General features: G+C 37.4%; 1 protein-coding gene across 1 annotated transcript in view; it reads left to right on the top strand.

The window, feature by feature from the left end:
• EXOC2 (exocyst complex component 2) overlaps window positions 1–18681 on the top strand; it is a 126478-nt gene extending 107797 nt beyond the window's left edge. The window contains exons 24-28 of the mRNA XM_054630018.2: window positions 7846–7901; window positions 10855–10977; window positions 13242–13303; window positions 15141–15200; window positions 17113–18681. Of these exons, the coding sequence (XP_054485993.1) occupies window positions 7846–7901; window positions 10855–10977; window positions 13242–13303; window positions 15141–15200; window positions 17113–17206 (395 nt within the window). The 3' untranslated portion in view covers window positions 17207–18681. The remainder of the gene's footprint in view (window positions 1–7845; window positions 7902–10854; window positions 10978–13241; window positions 13304–15140; window positions 15201–17112) is intronic.
• The last annotated feature ends 4882 nt before the right edge of the window (window positions 18682–23563 follow it).

Here is a 23563-nt window from a genome sequence, read left to right as displayed (position 1 = left end):
GTTAGATGATATCACTGTGTGGGTGGGGGCACTTCAGTAAAATAGCGTGAAATACTCATATACCAGTGCTGTAGTTCATGGAAGGTTTATGCATGCAAACAAGTTAGGTTTCTGCCTATTCCTATAGGTTAGGGAACTATCTTGCAAGGTGCAGGCTCCTTGGAAATTAAAAGACTACTTTTCTAAATGGAGTATCGCATTTACTCTAGAAATTGGAAATAGTTGCTGGCTTTCAAAATAATTTTCCAGAAACATTAAATAATTTAGGGCATTTTCTAATGAGGCAAATACAGTTTGTTGTTCTGGGAACATACAAGGTTAAACAGACTATCAGTCACATTAAACTTCCCTGGTTATAAATATTAGATTTCTGAATAGCTGTGAGGGCCAACACCTTTCTTCAAATGCATTTAATGCAGCCTCAGGCATGCTGTGCTGTTGGTTCTCATAGATAGATGTCAGCCTTTTTCATGTCATCCTGGGCACTTCATTCTAAATCCAAATTGGTCTATTTTTTTCAAATCCAAGTTAAATGCTCTTAAAAATTCAAGTAATAAGTTTATTCCTTAATATAAGGAATATTCCTTCATAAGTACCTTCCCAATACCAACATAATGTAAACTGGTTTTTGCTATATGTACCTCACAGTCCAGTACCCCGAGTCTCTGAAATGCTTTACGTGTAAGGTGCATTATAAGTCATGTTTATTTGGAATTCTGCAGCCTAAAAATAAAAATATTTTGGTGTTCATCTGAATTTTCACTTTTAGTCTGTGCTGCTTCCTGTTCATTTCTTGGGATAAGGTTGTTGATAGATCTTTGCATGCACTGGAGGTGTCAGGCAGTGATCCGTAAGTATGAGAAGCCTGGAGTTATCTGTAGATCTTGTAAATTAAAATTTTTCTACCAAGACACCTCTACACATTTAACCTTTTTTTAAAATTGTTCCAGCAGCTTTTGCATGGAGGCAGTGCTGACTGTCCTGCTGACCTGTTGTGACCTCAGACAGTGTTTTACTCTGTAGAGCCTCTTCCCCCTCCCACCCATTCTGCCTTACCCATGTAAATATTTGGGGTTTGGAAAGAGATTACTTGATTTTAGGTGGAAGTTATTGTTTAGGTTAGATTGAAAAGTGAAATTCTGTGGGGTGTGTGTGGAGCAGCTTGGTTTATCAGGAGGCATCCATCTAAGGTTGAAACTCCCACGTGGACTGCACGGGCAGGACAGGGCTCACTTGGTGTGTTGCAGAGCACAGACTGCCTTTTCAAGAGTTGCAGAAATGCAAATTATTGTCTCTGCCATCCCAAAAGTAATCCTGCTAGCCCCTAGCACTGCTTCTGTAACAGGAGTTGCATTGGGGAAGAATGTGACCACTCTAGAAATTGTGCCAGGATAATTTTAGTTAAAGCAGGCATCAAATACTGCTGTTGCAGCTGCAGTGCAGCCAGAACCTAGAGGAAACTTAACAGTTAAAATCAGACTGTTTAAAGAAGTTACATCCACATGGCTTTGGATACCATTCATGAGTTTCTTTCTTAATGTGCACTACGCAGCACTGATTAACGACTTGCAGGAGATGTGTGCAGCTTTTTTTTCCCAACAGTTTCACATAGCAGATTAAAAACTTACAGAAGAGCTGCAGGAGCTTAACTGACATACAGTTCAGAACACTTTGAGTGTGACTTGCTGAAAAGTTTGGCATGGTATATCTGAAGCTTAGAAATTAACATTTCCAATACCATTTTGCTTAAATTTGGCAGTAGGATGTAATGTAACTAAAAAGAATATATATCAAAAAAATTTAAAAGCCAGTTCCTTCGTTAGAACAGAGCAGATTAGATCATTTTTTTGCATTCACCCTCCTTTAGCAAATGAAATGTCCAGGAACAGGCAATTATTGTTGTTCTGCAGCTAGGTATAAAAAATATTAATCTCTTTGGATCACCAAATTCTGTACATTATTATTTTTTTGAAAGTTTTCATTAAAAACTAATCAGGAAAAAGGTTTCAGACTGATTGACTGTTACTGGCGTAACCCACCAAACAGAACAATAAATTGTAAAAACTACTGCATACAATTGGATGTGTCTTAAAATGCAAAATTTCAGACTCCCAGGCATCAGTTTTCCTATCTCTACCAAGTCATGCTCAAGCCTCAAGGCCAACAAATTTAGTGCTCTCTTTTCAGAAGCACTAAGAAACATTGCTACCACCAGCAGCAGTTGTTTGCCCAGTTAAGTATTGACCTCCTACAGAATGGTCTCAGAATGGTCTCTGTTGTTCCCTAAATTGGTGGCTCTGTGCCTACCCAACACTCATTTCTGAGCTTAGGTTTCTAATAAGTCAGTCAATTCAGTCATGAAACAGGACTGGTAGCTTAGTCAACATATTAAGAGCTGTTCAGTCTTCTCTGCTTTATTTAAAATTAAAAAAAAAAAAATGGCAGCTTGTCAAACTGTAGAATTGCCTGTGGATGGCTTTTCTAGCTCCTCCAGAAAGGAACAGTAGCTTTCAGTATTCCTGCATGATTTCTCTTTAACTAAATTTGCCTTTTTTCTTTTTTTTTTTTTTTTTTTTGATTCTTCATAGCCTCTCATCCTCATGTCTGGTTTACTGCTAATAAGCAGAGGTACCTGCTGACATCACCTGCTTTTTCTAAACAGTTATGTGCATTTATCCTCTCCTCCTCCTTTTTGCACAAGAGGCAAGCTAAAAGGCTGGTTTGGTGAGAGGCAGCAGCAAAGCTGGATTCCCAGCTGTCCATCTCACATGAGGTTCCAATCTCACAAAAGTTAAAAGTGTGTCAAACCCCATCTGCCTGGGTTAATATTTCCTGTGTGTTTCAGTTGTCCTCACTGAACTTGAGCTCATTCTTTGAACTTGAGTCTGCAGAAGGCTTAAAAAATGTTTGAAGCTCATATCATCCTTCGCACTGTCAATTTACTGTAGAAGGACTGGGAACATTTGAAGACCCAAGTTAGCTTCTGTCACAGAAGGAGCAGCCGGATGAGTTCTGTTTTGCTGTGTGTGCAACCTTTGCTCTTTTCTTGCATGCAAGTTTTTGTAGCCTCTCTGTGTTTTAGAATTACACATGTGGTATATGAGTCCCAGCTCTTTCATGCTTATTCAGTCACTTTGGGGGTTTCGTAGTATAACGATGTCATATAAGTACTTGGGGGAAACATATCTCTGAGAACTAACTACAAGTGGGACAACTGGTAGCACTACACCATCTGAAGATCTCCCAATGACTCCTGTATTGGCAAGTTAAAAGTTTGGTTTCTGTTAGTCCTCAGAACCACAAACCTTTTTCCCTTCTGCTTTTCCCATCATTCACACAGTCATCCATGCTACAGCTTTACAGTGTTGCTAAAATTGCTTTGAAATGTAGACTGACACATTTAAGTTGTAAACAAAATAAATAAATAAATAAAATTAATAGGTGGTGTAAACTGGAGATTAATGGATAATTTTGTTATATGTTGCTCTGGTAAAAAGTACAGTGAAGAGTCCAAAATTGGAAGATGCTGTTTTAAAGTTTTTGTCAGCCATTGTGATGTTGATGGCTGAAATTGTCCTTCATTTTTATTTCTTAAGTCTTCCCATTCATTTTTCTTTAAAGCGATGCTGGGGCTTTGTTAGTGGCAGCTAGAATTCCATCAAGTCAGTCTTTGGTATTAAGAATAGAGTGGGAGTGGAATGCATTTATGTTGTAACAGAATAATAACATTTTCCTCAGAGAAATTGCAAGGGCTTGTTGAGACTTTCTGTAACACATTTCTGTCAGAAGCAGTGGAAAGGCATTGTATTTGTCCTTCAATATGCTAAATAAGAGGTATTTTAGACTTAAGAATGTTATGTTTCACTTGATTAGCCTAATAGTTGCAATCTACAGTTGCATGGTGCATTAGCTTTCACTGCTATATAATAGGACTGGCAGCATGGTGTCCCAAAAACTGTAATTGCGTGGGCCGTTGAACAGTTGTAGAGAAAGCTGCACAAAAATTCTATTCTAGACAGATTTTTTTCATTTTGAAATGAATTTCACAACAAATTCACAGTTGGATGCCACGGCTTGTGTTTCCAGTGAATCATATTCCAGAAAAGTAATACTTTGCTTCAGCAAAGCCTGCCACAAACAGTAGTGATATAAATCAGAAACGGGATATTTTTTAATTGTAACATTTCAAAATATAGTACAGTTATTAACTATGCCTGCAGGTCTTGACATTCCGATATGTTTGGCTTTGTCCCCACATCCAAAAATTAAATCCTTCACAAAAAAGACAAAAGGGAGGGCTGGGGGGAAATGCCCTTTTTACTTATGTTCTATTTGTGGTAGGAAAATGACCCCCACCAACATCAATGATTGTCATAAAACCACATCTTTCATAGTTCAGTTAGAGTAAACCTTTACACAGTGACCTGTAATTTCCAGCCTAAGTTCACTGATGGCCAGTTCATTTATACCTTCCTTCTTTCTTTCTTGTGCCTATGTTATTCTTCACCTTGCACAGTTCTCCCCTTCTTTCCCTGTCTGGTTCCACTAACTGGAATTTTTAGAGTGCAATTGCATGTTCTTTCTGGTTTTGGCTTGTTTAGCTTACCAAGACAAGGTCTTCCAGGTTATTAAATGCTGCAATTAAGGCAACTGCAGTTTGATATACATAGACTGTCTCTAAACTGCATAGCTTTGCACAGTTTGTGCTGAATTATTTGCTCTTAAATTGTAAAACCTGTTGAAGAAACAGAGGAAATATTTGTGCTGGTATTGAGTTCCCTGATCTTGCAGTCATTGCAGGACTGAGCCTGCTATGAAAGGTCAGGAACACCTAATTATTTCCTGCAATCCTGGTAGCACTTACCTCCTTTAAGTTCTTAGCTCACCCATTTGTCCTTGTGCATGGTACAGGGATGGAAGATAAAATACGTCTGCTTATGCCCTTTCACTGAGTTTAAGTTAACAATTTTGTCCTGCAGCTGGGATAGGCTAATATGCTATACTAAACTAGTCTAACTTCATTTTTACCATAGCTTCCATCTCCATTCCATTTACTGAATTGATTCTGAGCTCTGACATAAATGACCATTTTACCTTAGCTGAGAACCATCAGGCAATTGTGTTCAATACCTGGTGCTAATGTTGCTGATATTGGTATTTCATGCTTTTAGAAATTAACAGTACATAGGTAGTTATAGCAGTGATGGCAACTTGGTAACTCACTCTTCATGAAATATGTTATGGAAAGTTTCTGCAGATATAGTGATAGGCAACTTTTACTAGCACAGTCAAAAGCTGTTTAATTTGAGTGCTTGCAGCAGCAGACAGAATTAGCAGCTCCTACCCTGAGCCAAGTTGCACAAATGTGTGAGAAGAGGTTCGCTACCTCGGGGGTTTAGGTGGGATAGGTGGGAAATGAGGATTCTTCCTTGGAACCACATCACCCTCTTACACAACCCATTTCAGTCTATCCACTCCAATTTTTCACTCACCTCCTTGATAACACTTCTTCCCAGCTCAGCATGCTGGCCACCTCTGCAGGAGACACACGTGCCCTCTCTGTTTGACATGGCAGCCCCCTCTCTGTAGTTTCCTTACTGCTCCCCAGCAGTAGCAGGGTTTGAGTGAGATACTTCATTAGGGAACACCCGTTGGGTCAAAGAAATGCTGCTTAGGTCACAACTGAAATTTTGATTGACTAAGGAACGTGTCGTGGCAGTGCTCAGGTATCCCTAGAGAAGGGAGACTGTCAAAGTCTTAATCTTGTGCAGCATTTGTGCAAAAGGAAAATCAAAGTTTCCACATGAAAGATCCTACTGTCACAAGATGAGGCTGGGAGGCAGCCAAAAGCTGAATACCGCATAGGTTGGCAGACCAAAAGCAACACTTTGCACCCAGAGGTTCACTGCAAACCAGCTCCCAAATTCACCCTCATGTAATATGCATACCATTGTTCAGTCTCTGGTCAAGTTGTATTTGTTTCTGGGGTGTGATAGAAATTTCGAACTCTGTGATATGAAGTATGCAGAGGATTTAAACAAGGGCAGAGTGAAGTAAAAGAAGGAAAACAGTACAAGAGGAAAAAGGAAGGGGGTGTTGCATTTCCACATATACCTGTGATCTTTTGGTGTGGTTTGAGTATTGGTGTGTAACATTCTTGCTTTGTTTTGCAAGGTTAGAGGGCAGGAGAAAAATTCGGTTTCATAAAATTTTTGGTGTTGCTTTATTCCTCCCTCACTTCCTCACTAAGATGAAAGAAATTTTAGGTTTGCAAGCGGGTATACAATACTGTTTGACTTGTCTTTGGGTTAATTTAAACAGAACAAAAAAAGCTACTGAGATTTTCAAGGGGAAGAATAAAGGTAATGAGAAAAGGCACTAGAGATGTTTTGGAATGTGTGGAGAAAGGCTTGTATTTTTCTGACATCCAGGCTGCATCCCTAGATGCTTGCTCCTCATGCAAGACAGTCCTGTGCTGCCAAGGACAGGTCGTCATTGTGTCCTGCTTTTATAAAATTTTTATCCCTAATTGTCTAACAAATAAAAAGTGTCACCTTCTTAGATCTTGAGGCAAGTTCTGGGATCAATGGTTAAAGACATGAGCATGACTGAGGTGGCAATAGTGAGATACTGCTCTTCTCACAGAATAGCTCATTTTGATGAGCTCAGGTAACCCCTTCTAAAGCTGCTTTTTGTAGCAAGACTAAATTTCTGTGATGGTGTTATCTGAGGAAAGGTGGAGCAAGTAAGATGAACTGATTAAAGGTTCACTTCATAATTTTTATAGCATTAGCCTTAATCACACTGTGATCTCTGAGCTGTGTGGTCTCACTAGTCTTTATCCATGATTCTTGTATTTTACTGTCAATTGACTATATTGAAGGGAGGGATGGGTCATTGCACTTGCTCTTGACTCGTGGTAGACTAATCAAAATCAGAAGCTGAGGTCATGTGGATCACTAACCCTCTCTCGTTACTTTGTACTTACAGCATTTGTACATACTTCAATGAGCTGAATTCTTTCTAATTTTCCTTTGCCTAGAGTGAATTTGCCATAAAAAAAAGTGAGGCAATTTTAGATTTTTGCCTATTTTAAATCTTAGATGACTGGAGTACAGGCTGGGAAAGTTACAGAATTACAGCAGCAGAGAGTACTAAGAGCCTGTCCTAACTAAAGCACATGCTGCTGGATGTTCTGTTTAGAATTCACTTCTTAGTGTAATTTGACAAGTGTTTCATAAGCTTGGCAAGAAAATGCTTATTTAACTTCTCCACCTTCCCCAAAAGGAAATTTCTACTAAGGCATGACATCTCCTATAAACTGCCATGAGTAATATATTCTGAACCGCTTTCAGATAAACAAGAGACCTTGCTATTCCTATCTGTAATAATTCACAGATAGAGAAGCTGATAAAGTAGTAAGAGCCTGAAGACTGTTATACAAACAAAACCTCTTGACTTTGTTCTTTAGAACTTATCAAACTGTGGTGCATGTTCTGTGCCATGGTGTGTGTATTCTAGCAAAGCATCCAGAATGTATTTTTTAATAATGCTATTTTTTTATTAAATTGCAAAGTTGGTGAAATTATCTTGCTAGAGAAGAATACTAAAACAGGAACCTACTGGCTTTTTTTAACCTTCTGCTGTAAGGAAATGTGCCTTTCTCCATTTGATTTGAAAAAGGAAATAGTCTGGTGGTGTGGCTATAGAACTTTCTCTTTCTGCCTCTGATTGCAAAAGTAGTAGTAAAAAAATGAAAATAAAAAGTACAGTATTGAACAGCAGAATATTATGGTGGTGTTGAGACAACAGAATGAAAGTAATTATTTGTTTCTCTTGTTTCAGGTGTCAGAAATTACTTGAAAGAAGCATTAGTGAATATCATTGCTGTGCATGCAGAGGTGAGGAGAAACTTCAGATCATTTCATGCTTAAATTCATATGATTTCAGTGCACTTTTGCGGTAAATCCCAGATTTTTTTTATTGTAGTGTCTTCGTTATAGATATGGTTTAGATTAGGTTTAGCCAACCTGTTATGCAACTGATAACTTTTTTTTATGGGCAAAAGGAGATGAGTAGTTCCTGTTTATCCTCTCTAACACTCCATTACACCTTTTTGTCTCCATTATCTGATAAAGAGGAAAGCCAAATGCTAAAGTTAAATTCTCCCTTTCCATGCAAATAATATATAGATATATAGCTAGTTATGATGCTCTCTTTCTCTGATTACCTTTTTTTTTTCCAAAACATCTGTAAATTACCTTCTGTTTCACCTTGAAGGAACTGTTCAACACATGCCACTCAGAGTGAAAAGCCAAGATATGTCAGTCTTCTACATACAATAGGAAAGCTAAACACAGAAACTTTTCTAGTTCTTGTAAGCACAAATGCTGTTTGAAATACCTAAGTAGTTAATGGCTACCTAGGCTAGGAAGTACATGTTAAAACATTGCTTATAACATAATAAACTCAGAGGGGCTGCAATTATTTAGCCTTTTGGGATTGTATGGAGGAATTTTCTATGGTTCTTTAAGTTAGAGCCTGTGTTTTACATAATCACTCTTCTAATCATCAAGAGTGTTAACAGATTACAGTTGCTCCTGGTAGAAGCATTGGTAGTAATATTTCTCTTACCTTCCAAAATACCACAAGTATGGCTGCTCTACCTTTTCCCTGTAATTAAAATATAATGAGATTCACTTGAGGCTTTTACTTATCTTATTCCTTCTTAAATTACAAGGATTCATATAAATTAAAATATTTTCAGGAACTTCAAATTTGACTTGCAGTATTTTTTATACTATTTCAGTGTTAAATTATAGCAGAAGCATTTCCACAGAAGCATTGTGATTTTACCAAATGCTTCCAAATGAGGAAATAAGAAACACTAAAAACATATACCAACATGATAACAGTTTTAATAATGTTTTTCAGTGTAGTGAAAATTGATTAAAATGGAAATTAGAGGTTTTGCTTTAAAAAATTCAAAGTAATTTGTGACTTATTGAGGTAGGCTTGTAAGCATGCATACTTGTTAAAATGCTGCAGCAAAGGGTGCATTGCTGTGCTCTCTTCATTGAGACCGATACTGATTCTGGCCTAAATAGCATTGCCTCTTAAATTTCTAGATGTGAAATATACAGAAACACGAGAACGTGTGTCAAGACGAAACTCCCATTTCCACTGGTGAAATTCTGTTAAGCTGGGTCAGGTTTAAGTTTAGTTAGCTAGGCAGCAAGTTTCTGTATTTTGAAACAGCAAAAATTAACTATTAGATGAACAGCAAGGATAGACTGAAATGGAAAGAAAATTGTTTCTCTACCTTTGAATTCAAATTTAGCTGAAATCAAAATAAGGGCTTCAAATTTGTGATGAGTCACCCTTGCTGACAATTATTTTTCCTGGATTCTGTAAAGTAACTTCAGGAGTGCTCATTGCAGGCAGAAATATTCTCTTCTCAGTAGAAGATCTTAGGACATGTTCCTGGTATGTTTGTGTTGAACTGATCAGCAGTGTTTGGTGCTGAATAAGATGACCTCTTTCCAGCACTGGTGACAGCTGGTAGCTGACATTTGTGGAGTCACTGTGCTTGGCCTGTGGTGCAGACCTGCCTTTTGGAATGATCAGCCTTATGGAATGCCTGCTACACAATTCTTTATTTAAATCACTGAAAACTCTGTAGGAATCTTTCTTTGTTTTTTTTTTTTTCTTGTTGATTTTTACACATATATATTAATATCTTCTGTCAGTTTCTAATTTGTTTGTCAGACATGGGATCTAAACTTTGTGTAAAAGCAAAGGTATTCCAGCAAAACAATCCACTACTTAATTCTTTAGAATCTTTCAAAACAGAAAGTGTGGAAATGTTTCAAAACTTTATACATCTCATTTTCCTTCTTGTACCACTCCAGTCACATACTTAAGCTTACATAAACCACTCCAACTTCATGTGTCATCTTCTTTCCCAGCCCTGTGCAGTTTAATGCAGCTTTATCATCACCTTTAAGCTTTGACACGAGTTTGGTGTGTCTAACCTATAATCTCACTTCCTCCTATATTCCAACCTCTTGGCCTGCATTTTCCTGAATTCATTATAGAAAATCATACTTTCTTGTTTTTTAAATCCACAACAATTTCTCAGTTCTGTAAAACTCCCTTTAAGGAAAATTGGTATCTTCATACTTTGCTTCAAGCATAGATTTAATAACTTTGTGATGCAGTTACTATTCTGAATATGCAACTTTTACAAGTTATAGAAATAAGTGGTTATAAAGATTGTTTTGATGCATGGGAAAACCAGTAAGGTTTAAATTTTTTTTGCCAGGGAACTAATAAATGGCAGGAGTGGCAGAATCTAAATGAAAATCCATTGACACCCTCATACTCACACAGGCTGTCAAATGTTTATCTCTGCCACCGAGTATAACAACACTAGCCATTGGACAGTGGTCAAATATAAAGGAGTCTAGAAGAAATAGCAAAATATATGATGGGTAAACAGTGGCTGAATGTGTAACTGTCAGTCAGACACACAAATCTGAATTAAAGGTGCTATCTACAAGATGGCTGTTCTGTTACAGAAACCTGACTACCTGCAACTATCAGCCAAAGGTACATATTTTGAAGTTTAGCTGCTTTTTTGTATAGCAAGAAGGTTATCACAAATCACATAGCCAAATTTGCTGCTAACAGAGGGGACTGATCAAAGTGCCGGGCAAGCATCAAAAGACATCCTTCATATTCAAGTTTCTTTTGAATTTTTGGTATGTTGATAAAAATGAGCGGTAAAAATGAGTTAAAATACTTCTGTTAATGCAGGTGTTGTGCTCATGGTTCTTCTTTCATTAAACGTAGGTGTTTACCATTTCTAAAGACTTGGTTCCTCGGGTAATGTCAAGGGTTGTAGAAGCAGTCTCTGAAGAACTGAGTCGACTGATGCAGTGTGTTTCATCCTTCAGCAAAAATGGAGCTTTACAGGTACCTGAATACTTTGTACTGTCAAACATCTGAATGTAGAAAACTGAGAATAACAGACAGAGGTATAATCTGGGCATTCGATTTATTGTAGCAGTGAAAGCAAGGAGGTAAAAAGGATTCATTATAACCTATTTCAGATTTATGAATGAATACCCTTTGGGATACTGGTTCTTGGGTTTATTATATTTTAGGGTTATCTTTGTGTTAGACAGCATTAAAAGGCTACCTATATTCTATGAAATAAAAAGCATCTTAGTGGTATCTCTTTGAAATGTTGTCAAATACTCTCTTTGGCCTGACATAAAAAATCACTTTTAAAGCAAAAAACAATGTAGTGATATTTTGAGATTTAAAAATCCCTAAAACAGAATGCAGTAGGATCTTGTAAGACTTTGCAGGACTAGTCACTTGTTTGTTTTACTCTCTCTAAAATACCATGTTGTTGTAACATGGGCAGAATAGCTTTGCTGTCTTTATTTACAGCTGGATTGGTGTTGCTATTGGGTAAGCTTTAAAAGACTCTAAGAAAAACACTTTTTTATAAAAAAATCCCTTTGAGTCAGATTGCTATGGCTGTAACAGAAAAAGAGCAAACTCCCTATTTTCATTGTACGTGACAGCATTCTTGCATTATGATGGGAAAATAATATCCAGTGGTAAGCCTTGTTTTCCAATTGCTCCTAGTAATGGCATTGGAGAGAGAATTAGTATAGGAAGATCACAGCCAAGTAAGATTGACTCTGTATTTAAACCAAATCTATGAATAACAACAAAGCTATGCCTATATCCTTTTTGTCCGATTAAACAACTGTAGGGACTTGCTGCCTAAGCCTGTAATTGAAAGGTTTTTTTCTCCTTACTGTAAGTTTGTCACTTATGGTCATTTTCTGTCCTCTGAACATGGAAAATCCTGTCTAACAGACAGCAGCAGTGTGAGAGTCATCCAAGCCTTGCTAGACTGAACAAAAAATTCTCATTCAAGCCTCACTCTGTATTCCTACATCCCATGACCCACAGTTTTGCAGGGCTCGCCCTTCCACCAGGTTCACTTAGGCTGTGGTACTTGAGAAGGAGGGTACTGGTACTTCCTAAAATGTAGAAAAGACTCCAGAATCTTAGGCATAGGACTTCAAAAAGTCCACAACTCCTGAGCTTGGAGCATATATAAAAAGAGGTAAAATACTGTGTGTTGAGAAAAGCATTTCTGATGAGTATAAAATTTGAGGTGGCTATGTTATATTTTGTGCCAGAAAGTTCTAGCTCTAAAAAAGCATACATTTTACCAGTCTTCCTACCTAGAGGAGGGGTGAGGGAGATAGCTAAAAGCCAAAGGCTTCCATTAGATGTGGAATTAGTTGTCTGTGTTGCATTGTTAAATGTTCTGTTTTGGAAGATTAACGTTGTGTGTGCATGTAGATCAGTTACTGTAATGTCTAACTGGATTAAATTTCATATTTATGCTTAAAAGAACAAAATGTTATTTTTTATGAAGTTCACTTTGTATTTTTAAATGACATTATTTCATGGTCTACCAGAATGTTTCTATTCCATATAAAAGTTGTGATGATAGTGCTTGCTTTTCAAAGACCAATGGATGATCTATGAAGTTTGTTTAATCTGTGAGTTCAGTTTCCTCCACAGTTTGCCTAAGTGAAAATTAATACCTGGGCACACAGTACAGTGCAGGAATAAAATCCCCAAGCTCTTGTGCCTGCCACGTGACACAAAAGAAACAAAGTACAATCATTCTGCTTCCTCATCTGATGAAAAAAAATTAATTCACCAGAAGAACCAAGCACAAAATGTGTATTGGCAGATTTTTGTACTTTTGTGTTTCCTTTCTCCCTGGCTAAGCAGTGCTGTGAGAAGTTAAGCTCACTGTATTTAATTTTTTTAAAAAAGAAGAAAAAAGTTGTATCTGTCTTTCTATCACAGTACAGAAAAGGTGAAACAGAACGGAAGATTTGTTACTGTTACTGAGAGACAAACCAGTGTTTTTTAACTACTACACAGTGACCATGTAAACAGTTTGACTTGAATCAAAAGTATGAAATTGTTCCTTTGAGCAGTCTCCTGGCAGAGTAGCATGGCAACAAAGAATACAGGAAATAAACTGTTAGAAGCCAAGGCTGCTTACAAGGGCAGCGTGCAATAGTGTTTGCCTCTCAAGAAGGTGAAGCTTTGGGATACTTGTATCCACTTGGTGAAAGGGCATTGTGTCATCATTGTTTCAATATTTTCAATATTTGTATTTCTGTCTTTAGGCAAAACTTGAAATCTGTGCATTGAGGGATACCGTGGCCATATACCTAACACCTGAAAGCAAGTAAGATGTGCTGTAATGTCACTTTTTGCAGAGTAATGGAATCCTTGGTAAACATGCAAAAACACATACTGTAAATTTAGAATGAAGGAATTTTGCTTCAAATAGAATATGTGATCTGCTGTGTAAATATACAAAAACCAGAAGCCTAGCAAGATTTTATCAGTTGAAAGAAAATAGGGGGTTTTTTGTTGTTTTTTACTTGGACTTTTAGACACAAACCAGTATTTGCCACCAAAAACAAATTGTAAAACTTCTTAACAGCAGTACAACTGGTGAGGATAATTATGCTAAAGCCAGACACAAGCAGATCTTGATGAGTTGTATCCATTTTTTCGCAGCAATCTCATAAAACATAAATAACCTGCCAGATTGATCAGAGGGTCTACAGATCCAGCTACTGGCAGGGCCACCTTATAGGGATATGGAGAATTAGGGCTCTCCATAAGGCTTATACAATACCCTGCTCCTTCTCCACACACTAATCAGGGAAAGGGAATTCAGCTTCACACTGTCTCCTAGAGTCAATGCCTTCAAAAGGCTTTCAGCAATTTATCATTTCTCACTGAGGCAAGACCAAAGATAAATAGTGTGGGGGACACTCACACACATTAATATAGAGGGAGAAGGAAAAGCATTAGCACCATCAATGGTTGATGCAGCCAAGGCATGTAAAAACAGGCTATCATAGCTCTCAGCAGTTTTGAGTAAAGCTGATTGATTGAAATTTATAGGTGATTATGGTGGGGATTGGATATGGGCAGATTCATTCATTATTTTAATTACCTTCACTTCTTTTAAGATTGGCATTATATGTCCCTGCAGGTGGTAATTTGATCATCTTACAAATCAACAGTTTTGTAGGAGACATTGCAGTCTTAATGTGTCTTCATAGAGTCACACATAGTGTCCCCTGGTGTCACTGCATTCCAATTCAGAGTACTCACTTCCCTATTCTGATAGTGACAAAGGCCTCTAAAAGAAAAACTACTAAAAGAAAACTACTGGGCAGTGGCTCAAATTGGATAAAATTGAAATTATATTGTCTGTCATAGGGCAAAGTACAGTGAACCCTTAAAGCCAGAGCTTCATGGAGGTGTTTTTTATTGCTGGACTTGTAACTAGTAGTAGTTGCCATAAGTCACCATATTAATCTTTTGCTGACAAGATTCTACCTATCTGTGCAGGTCCTGCATTGTTCCCTCATTTCTGTTCCACTCCTGTTGCCCAGAGCGGGGTGGGAACCCCATCTTTGGAGTTACTCAACACTTGACTGGATAATGGCCCAAAGAAATCTCCTCTAACCTTAAAATCAGCCCTGCTTTGAGATCAGGGTTGGACCTAAAGTCCCTTCCAACCTAAAATATTCTACGACTATGTTACCTCAGTGCAAACCCACTGGAATACTCTTTGTAGGCACCCTTGTGTAAGGCAGAATGCAGTGGTCTGTCTACTAAGCACAGAGAGACAAAATCAGTGTTTTATCTGTTCTTCATACACTGATTGATGGTCACTTAGTTTTAGGCAGAAGGCAGGCTAGCCTCTACCTGTTAATTTTTGAACAGTCCAGGACGTGACAGTCTTCAGTGAGCTGCTGACTAAACATTTCCTGTTGATGTATGATGTACATCACATTAGGAATATCAAGACACATGCTTGACCCGATGACTATTTTATGTTCAATTTGCATATGCATATCAGGTCTCAGGTAAATATTTTGTCAATTTATTGAAATAAAGGATGGATAAAATATAGCATCTTTCCATAGGATTTATAGAGAGAAACTGTAAATGCTGAGTCTTGTACTAGCAGAATATGAGTATTTTTGTTTTCCTTGTAGATCAAGCTTTAAGCAAGCTTTGGAAGCCTTGCCTCAGCTCTCAAGTGGAACTGACAGAAAGTGAGTATATTGCAACCTCTTGTTTCCTTTATGGTCTTTGGAGCCATTGCTTTTTACTCTTGTAAGAAAACTCTGATATAAAAGGATTAACTTTCACCATATTTGACCCTTCTGAATTACAGAGCAGAAGCCTTTTTGGACAGAGCCGGGAAAAAGCTCAGTCCTTGCCTTGTTCATGGCCTGTTAAATTACCCAGAGGAGCCAATGGCTTTGTGACATATCCTGCTTTCCCATCCTATCTTCTCAGTTCAGTGTAGCTTTGTATTTGTCTTGTAGTATCTGTCTGCTTTAGTCTTCCTTGATAATCTTAAGGTTTCTGTGAGTTCCATTGTATTGTTTTACTGAATTAAGTAGCAATTAAAAAAATGGCCAAGAACAAAGTTCAGGCTTTTGCAAGCTGATGTATGGGGAACTCATAAAACTGGCATGTTTCCTTTAAAAAACAAATAAAGAGGGTCTGTGGCTCTTTCTTAACATCAGGAGGAGGAATTTTGGATTCTTCCTTTTCCACCACCACGACCTTTGACAAACAGCCAGATACTTGATAGTCTATTTTACAACCACAGCATAATGAAGAGTACAACTAGGACAGATTTGTAATGAGTAGAGTAGTAAGTAAGTACAGATGGCTTGAACTAGTGATTGGTTTCATTGTACTTTCCTGCATCAAATCAGTTTGCACTTAGCAGTCAGAATTTAGAATATTTTGTAGACACATAAAGAGACTGTGCAGCTCATGGTCTGTGGTCTGTGCCTTCTCCCAGAAGTCCTCTGTCTATGTAGTCAAACCTGCTCTTCTCTAGTCACAACAAGTCTCAAGATACCTCCTCATCTTACTTAGATCTTACGCTTCATTAAAGTTAAAAATCAGTTTTGAGTAAGGAGAGATCTTTTAACTCAAATTTTCCAAAACACCTGTAGAAATTTTTTTTTCACTTAGTCACAAGCATCTGAGCTTCCTGAGACAAATGAGAATCAAGAATTTCATCATTATTACTTCTGCCTCAGTGTTTTGAGCCCCAGACAGTGCAGAATTTGTTCTGTTTCCCAGGTCACTACACGGCAATTGTCATTTTTCCAGGCAGGTGATTGTAATCTACATGTATTTGTGTAAAATAACATATTTATGCTCTCACTGAGAGCTGTTTGTGTGTGCTCATTCACAATCACTAGTATGATGCTAAATTATTACATGGACATGATCCTTTTCCAGAGGACCCGCTGAGGAAGCAGATACTGATTTTCTGGTTTAAGTTGCTATTCTTGGACTCGTTTGGTTTTTTTAACACACACTGTAATTTTGTTTTTTCTGTTACTGGGCCGTTCAGTAATGCCACATGCCAAAAGGTTCAGGTGATACATGTCTGCCCTATATGGCTCGCATTTGAAATAGGGCAGAAAATTCAGAGATCACATTATTCCCTAGATTAAGGAGAAAGTAAAAGACCCAGCCAAGACTGTAAAACAACTTAAAGCATCTCCAGTATTACAATCAATATTTTCTACAGCAGGCCCATCAACACCATTGCTCCCACATCTGTGGTTTGTGGATTATAGTAGATACTATCCCCTGCACGAGGTACTTTCTTGACAGCTGGGTAGATGTAAATTAACTATTGTTATGTCCCCACATGAACTCATACACAGTTTGTCTGTTAGGGACAAAAGAACATGACTGTGGTGAATTAACGTTTCTCCTGGAACAGTAATAATATCTCTGATCTTTCAATCGTAATACTTAAGAGAAATCTACAAATACCTTCCAGAGACAAGGCTGAGAACTCAAATTTCCAATTCAGCTACACAAGAAAAGCAGACAGGATACCTGAAGTCTCAGACAGAATAATCAAAACTTGTAGTAATTGTTCCCTTTCCAGAATTTTCTAAAGTTGTAACTGTTTTCCCTTTACAGGTTACTAGAAGAGCTGCTAAACAAATTCAAAAGCAGCATGCACTTGCAGCTTACCTGTTTCCAAGCTTCTTCATCAGCCATGATGAAAACATAGACAACAACACAATACAGACAAATGTGTTTAAACATTGTACATTTTTCTGGACTACTTCAATTCCTTTGAACACCCTAAAAAAGCTAAAAAGAATTCCACTGGAAAATAAATTGAGATACAACTTTCTCAGTAATGTTATGGGGTGTCCTGCTGAGTGAGACTTGTGTTCCTACATACTTTGATAAAATGATTTTCTGTCTACTGTATTTCACTCTGTGGAGGGAATTAAGTCAATTTTGTTTACATACACTCACTCATGAAGAAATATTCATTACTGTTCTGTAGTCTCAGTTTCACTTGTTAAAAATACATTGAAATGTATTTTTAGCAAATGTCAAATTTGAGTATTAGTCATATTGTTCAGTGTATCAATTTAATTTCTAGGTGTAGAGTGATACTGAAGTGACTGGAAGACATAAATTCTATAAAGTATTGAAAAGTATGTACTAAGCGTTGCCCCCTAGAGCTGACTAATTAATGTCCAGATACCATATTAAGTACACTGCTTCTTTTGCATTTAAAAATGGTAACTTTTTTTTTTTCTGTTCTCATCTATAGTTTTGGTGTTTGTAAGTCTGATTTCTTGGGGGTTTTTATTCTCTTAACTATTTTTAATTAAACATGTTACCACCTTTCATGTTTCTCCCTTCTATTTGAGTATTGATAGTAACCTTCACATCTGAAATCTACTTTCATTGGCAATTAACACAAAAGCACTCAGAGTTTATAAGATCAGTAGAAAAAATGTCCGGGTAAAATACTCTTTGGTGATAAGGAGTAGAATAGTTAATAGCTTCTCACATAGTAAGGAGGAGCACAATACATCATTCATTTTGCTTCTTCCTTCTTACTCTTCTTGTCTTTCCTTGCTCTTACAGGCTTACTACCACCATCTTCCTCTTGTTAGTCAGTCCTCTTTTCCTATTTGCTCCACTAGTTATTGGATTTGTATGGGGGGAAATAGGGATTCAGGAGAGAAGAACAGTTTTGCTGCCATTGTTTTGGGGGGTAACAAATGGGTTTAATTTTATAATTGATATCATGGCTTGGAATTAAATAATGCAGTAATAATATATTCTTTCTGTAATTACAGTCATTTTGGGTGAATCATTTCAGGAATATTGCACAGTTTTCAAACAATTTCTTAGTGTCAGCTCATTTATTCTGCCAGTTCAATTATGTGCTTTAAAAATGCAGTGTACAATTCCTATAAAATGTAATTTTGGAGAAAGTTTGATGCACACGTAGTTACTTGTTAAAAAGTTTTGTTTAAGTAGTAGAAGCATGTTAAATGGAAGTATCAGGCTTCAAATATATGTTATTATCATTAAGCACCTGGAGCAATGTTGTTTTGTTAAGTGTTGTCCATTCTGCGGTGGTCATAGTCTCAACTGCTGATATTAACTGAAATAGTCATCCAGTTCTGTAAAATATGTCACTTCAGAATAATAAAATATTAAGAGATATGGTCAAAAGCTCTTCTTGAATTCCTCATTTTCCAAGAAATATTATTTCTTTGAATAGTACTTTGAATTTTGCCAGTCTACAATTTCTGTATTCATATCAGACATGTTCTAAGTATTGAAAACCTATTCTGATATCTGTACTGTCTTAATACATATTCAGACATCTCTTTATTGTAAGATCATTCTCTTACTCATCTTTTACTGCAGCAGCTTGTTGCTTGTCTTTAAAACCTGAAGTCAGACTTTTGTGTAGGTGCTTCTCTGAAGTAACTTACGCTTCAGAACATCTCGTTGACGGCAACAAGAATAATGTGGAATCGATCAAAACGTTCCTTGAATCCCATCTGATATGACTGAATGTTCACAGTCAAGTCAGAGCACTGCTTTTGAATAAATCCACTTTGTGGATTAAGGAAGTCAGTGAGCATCATGCTGCAACAGGAGGTATTGGAATCCCTTTGCATGGAAGGGATGCTGGGACTGCTGAGGCTTCATAGCCAATGTACAGCAGGCTGCAGTTCCTCTGGAAAGAACATTAAAAAAACAAGAAGTGGTCAGTGTGGGTTTTGCAATAAAAAACTGTTAGAAGATACAATTGAGTTTAAAAAGGGTTGTTGAAAGTGGGAAAAGACAGGGAGACCACACCAGAATACACCATCAGTTACAGCTTGCAGAGAAGAGACGCAGCAAGGAAATCAAAGTAACAGAAGTGAAAGGCTCTGACATTTAAAGCAAGGTAAATGCTGAAAACAGTACAAGGGAAAATAAAGTGAATTATTACATGAACCTTTAGCCTCTAGAAAGATCTAAAATGGATACAAACTGGAAAAAAATGTCACTGAATTAAAAGCCTAGAGTGCTTTATTTCTTGCATAAGTGAAAAATATAGAAAGTAATAAGGCTGTAAAATATATCTGACTTAAAGACTTACAGGAAAACACAACCATAATATGCTGTGTTGAGATATTCAGCCTCTGGAGATGCTGAGGCATTCTTCTATTACTGTATTTTGACATTTATTTTGAATAGCCATGAGTAGTTCAGGAGGTAGGCAAAGAGGAAATAAAAAACAAATGCTGCATCAATGTAATTAGGGAACAACACAAGAAAAAAAGTTTTCATCCCCCTGTCAAGTGATGGGGAAAAAAAATACATAAATATAGGGAAAAGTCATTACATATCTGGGGGTTGACTTAATGGAATAACTCAAATAAGTAGCATGAAAGAATGAAGAAATCCTGTTCCTTCTCACTCACAAAAGGTTTTTTTAGTTGACATTCTTTAGAAATCATTTATGAAATGTGCTCATAGTGTGTCATTGTCCAAATTAAACATGTTCCTATAGCTTTTTAAAATCCACATGGTTTATTAATATAGAAAGAACCATAGTCCTGCTACTTTTCATGCCTGTGCTGAATTTTAAGGATAAGAAAAGGCATGAGATGACTGAGGATCAGGCAGGTTGAATTCTGTGTGCTAAACCCCTTACATCTTCCCAGGACTCTGACCAGTTTAATTGCACTGTATGGCAACAGAGGAGGAAATAAGAAGCAGTTGTGCTTTGCAGGGGGCTTTTGGCTGCTCCATAATGTGTGACTGTTGGCCTTATAAAATAGGTCCAGTCTCTCTCAACCTTTGCCAAAACTATTGCATCTCCCTGAAGAGAGGGTATTTTATGGTGAAGGTGAGATTGATTTTTTTATTTTTTGTTTTACCCAGGCAGCCTTTCTCCATCCAGAACCAAAAAAACATTTCTGATGCACTAGCATGTTTCCCTGCTCTATTGGTAAGTAGTGAGATACAGATAGAACAGGCCTATGTATGTTCAGGGGAAAAAAACAAGAATTGATTGTTGCTATAAAAGGCAGAGGTAATGGCAATATTCTCAGATATCATGATAGAAGAATTTCATGGAGCTCTTTCACTGTTGAGCCTGAGAAGCAAAAAATCCCTCACCTGCAAAAGTCTAATACTTAGCTAAGTGATGCCCTAAGAAATTTACCTTAAAAGTATTCACAAACTCAACTCCTTTTTAACATTGAATGTATTGAAATCCAACTCCTTTTTAACGTTGAAGGTACTGATAGGCATTTTCTGCTTCTAATCTAAGAGAAGGTAGAAGATTGTGGTTTCCTAGATACAGTTTTGGCGCCATGAAGAAGGAAACTTCAAGAATCTTTTGCCATGGTTATCATGATCATCAGAGACAGTCCTGCACAGGGGATTTATACTTCCAAACCTACTGCCAGACCACATTCAAGTCAACTCCAGACCACAGCCTTGGATGTGTCCAGCTAAAATACTCTTGGCTGTATTTTTCCTGAGGATATTAAATATTGATTGTATCAATGGATGCAAATACTGATCTTTGTATCCAAACAGATTTGTGGACTCACTAGAAATGAGGGGGTTTACGTGTTTTACACACTTTAAACATGACTGTTATTTCGCTCTTATCATTGCATAATATCTATAAAAATTAGAAGGAAAATATCTTTAACCTCATCAGAACACACTGAAACTGAAAATTGAATGCAGTGTTCCTGCTGAAGCCTGAGATTCAGAATTCACATCTGGATCTTTAACCTTGTAAATCTTTGGCTCTCTGGATCTGATTGATGAGATGCATCTTATCCAGGGATAGGAGAGACCCCTGAGGATATCTAGCATCTGCAATCTGCTTCTAGTTCTTAGGAACTGTACTTCCTGTACGGCACTTAAAACTTTAGCATTAGTCAGGAGTTAGTAATAGACTGACTACTGTCAAAACAAGCCCCAGCACATGCATTATTTAAGTAGTAAGATGCAAATATGATTTGAATTAGTCAGCCTTCCAGACAGGTTGAAATATTTGGGAATTTGTTTAACTTGATGATAGACTTCAACTAGGTCTTCAGTCCTTTGGCATTTCTGGCCTAGCTATGTAACTAGGGGAGTTCTGGGAGACTATGCTCCTCTGAAAATAAAAATAATTGTAACTTGTAAATTCGTTTACAAATTTTTAGGAGAGAATTTGGTGTTTTTACCATTCAAAGATAGAAACATCCTTATTTACATTCCAGCCTGTCCATATAGTGATAAAGAGATGGTCCAATTTACCTGCCATGGCCTCATTAGCAGTTCTGCTGTTTTTCTGTATCAAACATTAATGCCAAGTGTGCACACGTGAGTTTGCCATACCTGGAAATGCTTCTACAGTGCTAACACAGGACACTTGGCTTCTTTCAATATTCTTAGAGAGCCATAAAAAAGGGAGCTAGATGGTTAATTATCAGCAAAAATAATTTTGCACAAGCTGTGTTACGTGGTAGGAGTACTTTGGCTTCATGTGTTTGACAGGCTGTTTTCTGACTTAGCATCACTTACTGGAGTTCTTTTGGCATGAAATGAAAGGCAAAACTCGGAGTAACAGGGAACACCGTTTCGTAACAGAACACAATAGCCATTTCTGTCTTCACCTTTTTTTAGTTCTGGTTTTATATAGTGGTGCCAAGGATTAAAGGTGAGATATGTGCAATTCAGTTCCATTTCTCTTGTGCTGTTTTCAGCTGCAGAGATCTGAAAGCTTGTCTTTAAGGTATTAAGAGAGTGGGTCCAAAATGGTGTATTTATTTCAGAACAAGGTGTTTATCATGTAAATTATATACTCCTTTCAGTATTACGTGACAACCCGAGGGGGCTTTCCTTTGGAGAATCACCCGTGCAACCTTGAAGTCTTTTAAAACAATGCCTTGGTGAGAAATGCCACGGTTTGTGGCATTTATCACTGTCCAGAACAGCTTTTGGAGCAGCTGCATTGACAGATCTGCTGCAGGATTTCTTGGGGAGCAAAAGGGGGAACTGGATGGGCTTCTTTGTTGTACCTAATTGCTCTAGTCTGAACATCCTAGAAGACAGCTGTATTCCTTTCCTCTCACAACCCCACTATTTAAAGGCTTGTAGTAGGTTTTGTATGACTCTTCCGCAAGCAGCCCTCCTTGAGCTCAAGACCAAGTAAGAGAAATCTTCAGCCAAATTCCTTTTGAATTGGAAAATTTAAACAACTTGAGGAAAAAGGAGTAAGACAATGGAAAGTGGAATCCAGCCTTATTTGTAACAGATGCTATTAACACATGCTTAGTTTTATAGCCTATTCTGGCAGCCTTTCACCTCTTTCTTGTGAAAAAAACTTTTAATATTAAAAGTTCATTGCCAGTCCCAGGCAAAAGTGCACAAATAAAATAGTCTCAATATAGCTCAGTATAGCTGATGGTCTCAATATAGCTCATGAAAAATGCATTAAATACCAGTTAAGGATTAAGAATTATCTTTTCATTCCTTTCATCTTTTCCTTTATTCCTGAAATGGGGTGCAAGTAGGGGAAAGGAAAGCTTTGCTGCATGCTTCCGTGCTTTGATGACACCTGTGTGGTGAAATTACTGCAGTTCTGATGTGACTGCAGATAACCAGGGGGCTCAGCATAAACTCAGACCTGAAGCCTGGCGTACTCAGTTATTTCTAAATACACAGCAATCTAAAAACAACCATGGGAGTCTTCAGTTTGGTGGCACAGGGTTTCGTGCTGCAGTACTAATGCAGCAATATTTTTGCAGCTACAGATTCTGTTTTGACCAAGTGGAGTACATGCCTTGCTTTTCTTGGTACATAGGCAGATTTTTAGCACAGAATGTCAAATCAGATAATTTATAAAGTAAAATTAGCGAAATGAGACAGTTTTTCTCACTGCTCATTACTCATTTTTTCTGATAAATTTCACTCATTTTAACTAGATTGTACTTCTGCTTACAGAGGGGCTTCCCGTTCCACCTTATCTTTTTAGATATTCAACAGATAATTCAAATTCAAAATGTGAACGGTGCCACTTATTTTTAGAACCTGACATAAATATAGG

Source organism: Agelaius phoeniceus, chromosome 1, assembly GCF_051311805.1.
Source record: "Agelaius phoeniceus isolate bAgePho1 chromosome 1, bAgePho1.hap1, whole genome shotgun sequence".
Lineage (NCBI taxonomy): Eukaryota > Metazoa > Chordata > Aves > Passeriformes > Icteridae > Agelaius > Agelaius phoeniceus.
The sequence above is the reverse complement of the archived record's forward strand: the minus strand, read 5'-3'. Positions and strand labels throughout refer to the sequence as shown.